The 11,638-nt window shown below is 34.3% G+C and overlaps 1 protein-coding gene across 1 annotated transcript; it reads right to left on the reverse strand.

Moving 5' to 3' along the window:
• Positions 1 to 239: 239 nt before the first annotated feature.
• On the reverse strand, positions 240 to 10,965 carry LOC149775599 (sulfotransferase 1B1-like). The gene is made up of 3 exons (XM_089943500.1): positions 10,794 to 10,965; positions 9,200 to 9,520; positions 240 to 349 (listed from the first exon to the last, which is right to left on the reverse strand). Exons 1-3 carry the CDS (start codon positions 10,963 to 10,965, stop codon positions 240 to 242), a joined length of 603 nt encoding a protein of 200 aa, XP_089799626.1.
• Positions 10,966 to 11,638: the final 673 nt, after the last annotated feature.

An 11,638-nucleotide genomic window follows, 5' to 3' on the forward strand; every position in this document is an offset into this window, starting at 1 on the left:
AAAATAAATATTACAACCTAGACGATGCATTGATATCATATTAAATAAATGCATACAAAGTATAGTTCAAACAATTTATTTATGAAACTTAATAAAGGATTGAACATAAAGAAATTCCGGTGTACTTTCTTGGCTATGAAGACGAATACTGTTTAATGAATGTTCTATAATTTTAAATGTTTATACACATGCACGTTGCTCATTCTATGCAACCCTAATGTACTAATGAAGTAGGTCGACTAAGCGTATCTGGAGAGAAATCTAGACTTTTTCATTCGCTCCTGGAATCGTGCATTAAAGGTTTCACTTTGGGTAACCGTAAATTGGTTCTTCCAATCACCCACTATACCTGTAGGGGAAAAAAGCGATATCAAGAATCTCATAAAATGTTTTAATTGTTGTACCTTTTATTACCTATACTCCTGATTTAAATTTAAATCTTTCCATCTACTCATGAGTACGAAATTGGAAGGACTAAAGAAAAAATACATTCAGAAAATGAATTACAGAGACAAAAGCACATTGCTAATGTATGATTTCAAGCCACGTGAATTATATGTGTGGAAACAAAGAATGTAGAGAACTTTAACGTCAGTGTTTGTACTACCCTAATCATTGCAAGCCAGAATGTGATATAGCTAATAATATACTTCTAAGACGTTATAAAGTATACATCTATCCATACAAGTAATTGTAGTTAAACAGTGTCTTAATAATGTAGTAACTTTTTTACCTTTTCGATAGAACGATTGGTTCATGTGTTTCATCATTCTCATTCTCATTTGTTCGCTATAAATAAGATGTTCGTTCGTTTTAATATGTTTGAAGTCAACTCATGCAGAAATCTCTTGCACAATATTTTCCGCAAGATGGATCTCTAAAAATTCCACAATCCTCTTGATGCCTTCGACACTGTTCTGTTAACGAATGAGAGAAAAAAATCATTACATTAAGTTAGAACACACTAAACGAAGACGTCAATATTGGATAAGTCAGCCTTATAGACTATAATAACTGAAAAACCTTTTCTTTTCTTTGTCCTTTTTCATTTTGAAGAACAGAGTTGATTGTAGAGATAAAATCTCCATTTTTATTCGTGAAAAACCATACTGCTCCCTGTCATATTTTCGGCTTGAGACGACTTTATAGATGAATATCATTAACTCTTTCACATGGCACCGCTTGGAATTAAGTATTAATCTGCTTGTTTAATGCTAAACACTGACCCAACAAACCGCTCTTGTGAATGGTCAATGTAACCAATCAGTTACACGATAATTATACGTTAAAATGACATAGATGACGCACATGTTTCTAAGAAAACATTTAAATATCATTAAATTATAAATCTCTTCCCTCAGACTTTGCTGTTCTATAAAATATAGCAAATTATTAAGTCTTGCCAGTTGTTCTACAAACAACATATATGTTTCGCTTGATAAGTGAGGCAATTGCTTATTATTCACAAGAAACGTACCAGAAATATGGGTTTTCCTGTCAGTCCTAATGATATTCTCTTTGATCAGATAAATGGATTCAGATTCGGTAATTATGAGGTAAAAGTGCTATTGTTTTCATTTTGACAAATTAAGCCTACCTCTCCTACTGTGACAAAAATGAAAATGTTGTGTATCGTTAGCATATTATTCGACGACAAACCTACAAAATATCATTGTGATATCTTTTCATTTTGCGTACAGGTGTATTTTCTATTAATTACATTGTAGTTCGGGCAAATCATATATGCAGAACCAAAGATCATCCGCAATAATCGTATTACAGATATGAAAGGTTTTGTTTTGCGATCAAATTCCAAAATAAAATGAAATTGATTCCATAATTTCTGTGCAAAAGAGTTCACACGTTTTAAAAATAACAAATAAAGTGCAAGAATGTAAAAAAATGTTTCTTTAAATACTTGTTATGAGTAGAATAAACAACCTCCAATTAAATTATGTTACTTACGATATGCATTCAATTAAGAGAGACTGCTCTGTTGCAAATATTTATCACTGAGTCTAGAAGACAAGTTTCAATGTACACAACATACCACTCTTACATATCTGATATTTTATAACTGGTGTTTTTGTGAAACTTTTATTGTAATTCATAACCGTTCGTCAGTCAATGTTTTCCTGTATCTTATCTGAGCTGATACTGAATGAAGGATATTGACTTAATTTGTGTGGTGTTTTAAGGAGCGTGTATTGTTTAGGCCTATAGACTTATTTCCATTGTTTGTAAACAATAGTGACCCAAACGAATAATTGAAAGAAGTTAAAATTCTCTTAAGCTGTATCATCGACAATCCTGTTTCGATGACCTTACCTACCCGGTCGTTACCGGATACCATCTGCATAGTGTCTTTCAAAAACAAACTCGGAATGTATATTGTCATAATATAACTGGAATACTACCCGACATTTATATATATATTTTCAAATATCTTTTCTTGTAATTAAAAATGAATACTGTAAACAAAGAAATCCAACAACTATCCTCCAATTCTATGCCAAAATTACTCTTTCTCGTGTTTTTATATGAATAATGGATCATACATACAACCTACAGTGTACGAAAATAATGAGTGATCTTTGTGAATCGTTCGCTATATGGAGCCCGCCAGAAGGATTTACGATTTCTCCTTTATACTTGTCTATCTCTCTTTTCATTCGCAAATATATTTTCAAATACACCAAAACAATAAATAAAGCGTTTCGTTTATAGTATCATCAACATATATTTTGAGAAATTCAATACAATTATTTATCGGTTTGTTTTCTTTCGGTATCGGAGTCACATTCTGTATTAGTTCCTTGGTCTTGAAAGCCAGTGATTATTTTTTGTTTGTTGCCAGTCTTTAATGCGTCTTCCAAAACACAAGTACATATCTTGACGAACCTGCAGCAAACAAACTAAAGCCAGCTACACGGTTAGAGCGTCAGCCTCGATGTCGCGTTTCCAAACTCCGGCCGAGTCATACCAAAGACATAAAAAATGACTAACAGCTACCTCGCTAGGCGATCATCATTAATAGGTTAGTGTTAGAACTGATTGGCCTGGTGTGCGGATAATTTGACTTGGTGGGGCATGATGCCATATGTATGCGGCATGATACTTTAGTGCTAGACATCAGTAAAATCGGAAAAACACAAACTGCAGATATGGTTGCAAAGAACCTGAAAAATTGTTAACGCCTCGTTACAAATCCAAGTCTCTCTCTCTCTCTCTCTCTCTCACACACACACACACACACACACACACACACACACACACACACACTTTTCGACATCAGGTAACATGGGTACAAGTAAATAATCAAATGGAAACGAGTGTTGCCCATCAGTTTAATTGTCTTATTGCAACAAACGTAAGAGCTAATTAATTGTATCAAACAATACATTTTTGGTTACTTTTGTTAGTATGTCGTCTTCATCAAGTATCAAAATGTTTGTAACTCAATAAACTGGACTTGCATATATATATATATATATATATATATATATATAAATTGATATCTTAGTGGTATTTGATTTAAAGTGAAGGTTTAAGCAATATGTGTTATCATTTAGTTTCCTTTTTAGTGCGTAATCACATGTATCGAAGAACTGAGGTTCAGGGAATGTCCAGATTCTATGATTTTCTTCTTAATAGGCATTGTCACGTTTGCCCCAGATCTTCCGTTTTTCCAAGACTTGCATCATTATTGACCTATTGTCAAACCAAAGGAAAGACTCCAGCAGATATTTATACCAGTTTGTAGTTACATGTAACTTGCATTTTGAAAGAATTCAAACAGTCTCAGTTTCTACCAGCTTTGTACTAAATCATCGATATTGTCTTTACCACCATTCGTCAGAGCTACGCATGGGCGCCAGAAACAGGAAGACTGCTGATTGTCCAATGAAATTCGATGATTACTCGGTCATCACCAATCAAACATTCTCTGCTTTTAGATAGATTACAGCATCATGCAAAGTGAAAGTTGGTGAGTTGCCAGCATTTATCTTGTGCAAAGTAAAATTATATGTACCTAAATTCTGATGGCATTTTCCCTTCCAAAGGGAGGAAATGTTTATACACTCGCTATACCCTCACATTAACAAACTGTACAATCACACACAAGAAGAGAAGGGTATGAGTCTTTATAGACACACTACTATAGCCACACATATTTTACAATCACACACAAGTAGAAAAGGGTAGGAGTGTTATACACACGCTATACATTCTCATAAACATACAATACAATTTGACGCAAGTAATTTTGTAACGTAAGACTATAGCTCCATTGACTTAGTACCTAATCATTTTACCATAGAGGAGCACTACGTTCCTGAATGAAATAGATAATAATGATGTGTCCGAAAACCGGCCTTCTTTTGACCAGGTATCCAGACTCGTGGACGATTTCGGCTTTCTACTGCTTACATGGTACACAGAACATAGTATCACGTGAACATTATTTCTGAATAATGAAGATAAATATTAATTTCAACAGATTTACACTCTAAAAGCGTCGTTTCCTCCTGATTAATCTAGTCACATGATTATAATCTTTAGTTTCTGTGACCATAATGCATACATTCAATTATTGTCAAATGAACTCAGACCGCTCCGGTGGCCTAGTGGTTAGAGCGCCCGCCTCGGATGCGGGAGGTCGTGGGTTCGATCCCCGGCCGAGTCATACCGAAGACTTACAAAAACGGTACTAACAGCTGCCTCTCTTGGCGCTCAGCATTAAGAGGTTAGTGTATGGACTGGTCGGCCCGGTGTCAGGATAATGTGACTGGGTGGGACATCATGCTACATGTTTGCGGCATGATGCCCCAGTGCTAGACATCACTATAAACTGCCACATTGCAGACATCGTAGCGATATGACTGAAAAATTGTTAAAGCTACGTTAAAAATTCAAATCACATCACATCACATCAAATGAACTCAGTAAAATCGAATTCGAAAAATCTATGGCTCAATCCATAAGTAAAAATAATAATTAGGTATTACCAAGTTTTCTGTTTCAAGTGTAACCTATGTTACGACTAGTTGTAGAGTGTCATGCTAAAGTGAAAGAAGATGCTTTATGATTTAACAATAACTCATTTTATTGGAAGCTCGTGTGTGTGAGTGTTTGTTTGTCAAACCGCTAGAAGGTTATAAGTTCAACCAGAGAAAGCATCAGATTTCATTACATATTTTTACACACAAAAAGATGTGATCAATACAAATTGTTTTTGTCAGTATTCCGTCAACCTAAATTACCGAATGTGAAATATTGTGTGACACATTTACATTAGTAAGGTATCTGTTCAGCTTTTAGGATATCTCTATAAAAAAGTTGGCAGTAGTCACATGGTTACGTGAACTATTTTATTTCTATGTTTCTTAAAAAGATTTGCACCTGTAAATAATTGTTGACATGATTTTACTTCAATGGATGAATTTCATGCATAAAATCTTGAGTTTATTTGTGCTTGTGAATGTTACAAATCTGTCGAACATTACATCTAAGTTTTCTGAAAAATGCAACAGAAAGCAAGCATGCAGCTTTACAGTGCAGGAAAAATTTAAGTGTGACTCGTCTTATTTTTTACTCTCATTTGTGAGACAAAACATGCGTTTGGGAACAAGGATTATGTAAAGTACAGTAACCAATTTCCGATTCTCAGTCAGTTGAGTTTAGACAGCCCAAAAAAACCCACAAAAGAATTGTTTTCTTTATTTCTTTAATATTTTTGTTTTACCGTTTTCCCGCTTTAAGAAATTTTGTAACATTGGACTGAAAATGCGTGTGCATGCAAATATGAAATAGCTTACATTCTGTGAGAGGCTAAGCATACATCATATTTTATTGTCATTTTACAATAAATACAACACAATTTTATTTCTAAACTTTTGAATAAAACAATGCCAATGAAATTTTTAACATAGAACATATTATTATTCATAGATTCATACAAGAGTAACCTAATGGTCATCTTCCTTGCCCTATAAGACGCAACAAAAGCAAAATAGAAACGAAAAACAACTGCATCCTTCGTTTTTGTCTTTTATCGCCCACCATGTTCCTGTATTTCTTTAGTGTAATGTTTGGTTCATATCGCTCAATAAACAACATAATGCTAATGCCGTCTCTCACCCTCTCAATCTGTATTACCGTCCACCATGTTCCTCTATTACTCCAGCGTAATGTTACGTCCATGTCTCTTCCTACATGGCAAGGTGAATGCCGTCTCTCACTCTCTCAATAGTAATAAAAATAATAATAATAGTGATAATAATAATAATGATGAGAAGAAGAAGAAGAATATTGTTTATATTGCCTGTCGCAATCTTGTCTTAAGAAACCCATAAATAGGGTGACCTCTGTTTCAAGCACGCGTACAAATTCTCGGGATAGGGTGACCTCTGTTTCAAGCACCCGTACAAATTCTCGGGATAGGGTGACCTCTGTTTCAAGCACGCGTACAAATTCTCGGGATAGGGTGACCTCTGTTTCAAGCACGCGTACAAATTCTCGGGCATATTGAGGACAACTCTAACAAGGTCAATAGGTATCCTCACTTCTAAAAATTTTACCATTACTCCAATTAATCTTACTGACCATGTTAATATAGGATATCACGTTTGAAGCCACAATGGTCCCCGCCCGTTGACATATGGGCGGCTATATAATTATTAATTGACGCGCAAATGCCACATATAACTACTTTTAAGTATTGGTGAAAATTGGGACGGACGTTCTTGCTACTATGCGTACACTATACTCACAGTAAAGTGTCTACACAATTCTCGAATCAGATAAAATTCAGTTGTGAGGTCGGCTCAACTATCTTACCACCGTGTTAAACACTGAAAAACACGATTAGACACACATAGGAGAAAATGAATACTAACATTTGAGATCAGATTTTGTTGGCAAGAACTCGGCTGAGATTTCCATTTCATACGTATTTGCATATGATGGATTTTATTCTTCTCATCCATCTCTCTCTCTCTCTCAGACACAATGCATACATATGCACATACCAAAGTCACACAGTTATAGCTAAATTAACTTCATCATTTAATTGTATACAAAAGGATGTTTAATATGACTGACGAAATGTCTGCTCAGTAGGCTATATACTGCACTAGAAAGTATGTTTCGTATTTGTTTTAGTCTGCATGTCCGTACTAAACCATCAAACATTGTAAAGTGCATACAGATACCTGCTTTAGATCTTCGTAGTGAACTACAAGTAACGGAACTTCAGAATTTTCTTGGAGAAATTTGTCCCAAATTTCCATATACTCAATTATGCTACCATATATCACTGAAATAGAAACAACTCAATCTGAACAATTAAGTGTGGAATCTTTTTAATGAAGAGGAAATTTATTTCCGACTAGACAACAACTTCTTATTTTCTTTTGCTTCACTTCGTATTCCATTTTGATTTCTATATCTTCTAATAATTTTGTTTTAGGATGCAAAGGAGCACTATTCGAGTTTATTTTCACACCCATAACTCTTACGATGCTACGTCTGGAGCATGTAAACTACTTAGGGCTTTGCAGAAGTAACTTTTTCGTCAGCCATTTGAACCAGCTAGTCGAAGGGTTTGAAAAAATCAGAATCGTTTACGAAAGAAACAGCAGTGGTAGAAAGATTCTACTTAGTGTCTTTGGCGGACCACATCGTTTTCTCACATGAATGATTAAAGTAGAAATTCGGGCAAAACCTTGATACGCTTCGATCACTACCACATTCAATGTAAGATCTGCCTCTAAATTTTCTATTGGCAATGTCGTATGAAAATCACATAAGCCAAGCTAAAGTAATCGCTTATTATCGCAGCAATTTTCCCTGTCCGAACGGCTCGGATTATTTCGAAAACTTAGACCAGTTGTTTTGATCCAACGAGATTGAAATCTAATGCAAAATGGCGCTACGTCATGGCGTCAGATTCTGAAATATATTTTAATATAGATATAGACTAGTCTAGAACCCTGATTCAAATTAGAGAAAAGATTTGGTTCACTCGGGTCTTATCATTCATCTTGATTTAAATTCTTAAATTCTGCCATAATAAAATTTCTGAAAATTGATATTACAAATCTTGAGAATAAATGTCTTATAAATAATTTATAATATATAGCCTTTAAAACAAATAATCTCGAGGTGTTATTGTTTACCATTAAATCCAAAGGCCCTAATTGAATAAAGACCGAGACAATTGCTGCTTTAATTAAGCCTAATAGCGAAGTTCAATAATTTAACGCTGGTTATGACGCAAGAGTTATAATAACACGTGTTAACATGTGATTAAAAGATCATAAATTTAATTATGTTTGTAATATCCAAAATTAATTTCTGACAAATTCAACTTTGATGTATAAAGAAAAATATTACCATTTTGAATAGTTTTGTCATGAAAAATAAAAACATGCTGTTAATATAATTGAATTCTTTAAATAATTACTCTGGAATTTCATTACATTCCATACTGACGGACATTAACAAACTACCGGTGCAGTGAAAAAGTAACGAGCTTCGAACCATTTTTAAAGTATAATGTTAATGGCGTGCACCTATGTGTGCTGATTTGTTTATCCTTGAAGAATATGAATAGATCCATATTATCTCAAATTCTGCGATTTCATTAAAATGTTTTATGATATTTTTATAATTTCCTCAAATCTTGAGATGGCTTGAGAAAATGTTATTCAAACTCATGCAGAGATACCTTATCGAACACAAAAACCCATTAACTCGTCATCTAAACAATTATACATTTATTATCAAAAAGAAAAAAACACGTCTAATATCATTGGATTCCTTTTTTAAATGGTATTTTAGTGTTTTCAAGCTCATCCAGTCCTCTTATAAAACTAATAAAGCACATCGGAACATCTTGTAAAACACATAAAAATGTAATTTTGAGAAAACACTTTTTATAGCATTGGGTAGCTTTCAAACATGATTTTTATAGTGATTACTAGCCCTTCAAAATCCCATATAAGGCACATCAAAGCACATCTAAGCAGCATATGACAAACATACACATCTGTTCTTGGAGAAAGCACTTTTATATCATTAGTTTGACTGTAGAAGCATGCGGACGAAGTGTGTAACGGTTTGAAATTATCCTTTTCTGGCTCTGCCAGAACCACCAATACCACACCACCATCCCTCCTTTCCTCTCAATACATACCTTTGCCATCTAAAAACATTTCCAGGAAGTTGTCCCAAGGACCATTGTAATCTGAGATCTTGGAGATTTTCACGTGGTGAAAAAGGGACACCGCCACGTCCCGAGGGTCTCGCACGGGAAATACGATCTTGCACTTCTTCTGAAATATTTCTACGGGTAACATGGGAGGAGGGAGGTGTGAGTTGAGAAGTCTTGGGGATGGCATGGAAGCAATATCCTCTGTATGAGAAGCCTCCAGCATGGCAGTCATTTTTGATTCTGCTACAGTTTCTACAGTTCCATATATAATCTTGTTGCAGATCTCCCATAACCAATGGGTACCTACAGGATGCACAAACGTTAAGCATTTAAAAGTTGAAGTGTTTATTCTTTGTACGAGAAGAGCTTGACCATGGTTGATTAGTTTGGTTTGATGTTTTATGCTAAACCAACACATATATGTTATTCAGTCCTGAGGTAATTGCACTAAGTCATGTCTTTCTACATATCTGATCCCACAGGGCCTTTATGGTAGGTGGAGAACACACGTAGCCAATCCTAATCTGTCCAAAAGACATTAAATAGCATATGTTTAAACGAGTATTGGGGTGTTTTGTCCCTGATTACGAGATTTAAATTTTGTAGCTGGCAATATAGCCGAATACAAACGTGTTTATTTACTCAAATTAAATATATAATTTATACCTACCTCATACACAAGTTGTTTCGAACATTGTGTTCTTTGGATTTATGACGCATATTCTGGTTGTTATCATCATTCAATCTATAGAGGATATTTAGTTTCTGCTACGCTAATATGGTTCTTTTTCATGGTTTGGTACCAGAAACGTGATATTTTAACGAGGATTAGTGTTCTATCTCGTGTTTAACGCTACAAGATACATCCGGTATTAATGTAGGAAAAGAAAATGTCCTTATTTACTATTATCAAATTTGCTCCAGAATCGAAGTTTATAAGATTAATCTTACTTTTAACAAAACGCCCTCTTTCCAACCCATTTCGCAAATTCACCTCTTTCATAATCTGATCATATAAATATCCTTGATTTAAGAAAGCGGTAGGATTTGGTTGACCTAATCTGTGGCAATAAATTACAATTCCGCCATTTCTTCACCTATTTGACCCTTTCTGAAAACAACACGCGCCGGATTCAGCAGTGTATCAAAACATGTTTGTTGTTGTTGTCAAGGAAGTAAGGTGAAATAACTTCAGAATGACACCAGCTGCATCTGGTCAGATTTCTTTATCAAGGATTAATGTCCATGTCTGAAATGTAAGGCAATTTCTATTTATTTGCTTTATGCAGTTTAAACATCGTTTGTTTATTATACGGCACGTACCTTTTTGAAATTGAAATATAAAGAGTAAGTCCTTTGATACAGAAAGTCACGTAATCTTCTACTACTTTGTACCTTTAACTGTCCATGCTATTACGCACTGTATTCACTTTCTGAAAGTTAGTTTGTGACAATTGAAAACAATGGTGTTAGCCCAATAATCTTAATAAACAATAGTAATTCTACATGTATGGAGAGAGAGAGAGAGAGACAGAAAGACAGAGAGAGAGAGAGAGAGAGAGAGAGAGAGATTTACCACATTTTGGGAATGTGCAAATAATCACATCGTCATTATAGCATTTCAGTTTTGGGAGATTACTGAGTACTTCTTGCTGCTTTCCGATTTCATGGAATGGAGGCACATAGAAGTCCCCAAACCTATTGACATTAATAGTGAATCCGTCTCTGTCAGCAAGCTGACCAGCCATGACAAGCCTTGTGCTGCAAAGTTGCCCTTGTTGTCGTATCTGGCCTAGTTGCGTTATATAACCTGGATGTCAAGAGCTTTGTACGTGTTGTGTCATAATAATCGAGACACGAATGACTCTTATTCCCATCTATACAAGTCTTTATATTTCTAAAGACCGACCATTTAATCGGGAAATGAAGGGGTGACGTTCTTTACCTACAACAATGAATACACGGATATAACAAAAAAAAGTCTATCAAAATCATAGATTATGCTTAAGTCCATAAAAAATAAAATTATGAATTTGATCGAGATTTCTATAATGAAAAGCTGGGCGTTTCAAATTATTACAGGTATATAGAAACCCTAATGGATCAAGCGATACTTGAGATATACTAAGGGACAAGAGGAAGAAATGATAGAAGCAATTCGCATTTATTTTACGTTATGTGATTTCCATAAAGGGCAGCAATATATATATATATATATATATATATATATATATATATATATATATATATATATATATATATATATATATATATATATATATATATATTATATATATATATATATTTATATATATATATATATATATATATATATATATATATATATATATATGTACTGCGACTGGGGAACAATGGGATTTCCAGTGGTCGAAAGTACGAGAGATACCTGGGAGACAATAG

The sequence above is a fragment of the Sinohyriopsis cumingii genome, chromosome 19 (genome assembly GCF_028554795.1).
Source record: "Sinohyriopsis cumingii isolate HCF-2022 chromosome 19, ASM2855479v2, whole genome shotgun sequence".
Classification (NCBI taxonomy): Eukaryota; Metazoa; Mollusca; class Bivalvia; order Unionida; family Unionidae; genus Sinohyriopsis; species Sinohyriopsis cumingii.

Excerpts from the sequence above, each read along its gene's own strand:
- LOC149775599 (XM_089943500.1), bottom strand. The coding sequence starts at position 10,965 with ATGGCTGGTCAGCTTGCTGACAGAGACGGATTCACTATTAATGTCAAT. Across the intron at positions 9,521-10,793 it reads TTGCACATTCCCAAAATGTG|GTACCCATTGGTTATGGGAG; the intron begins GTAAATCTCTCT and ends TGCATCCTGTAG. Across the intron at positions 350-9,199 it reads AATGTTTTTAGATGGCAAAG|GTATAGTGGGTGATTGGAAG; the intron begins GTATGTATTGAG and ends TTTCCCCTACAG.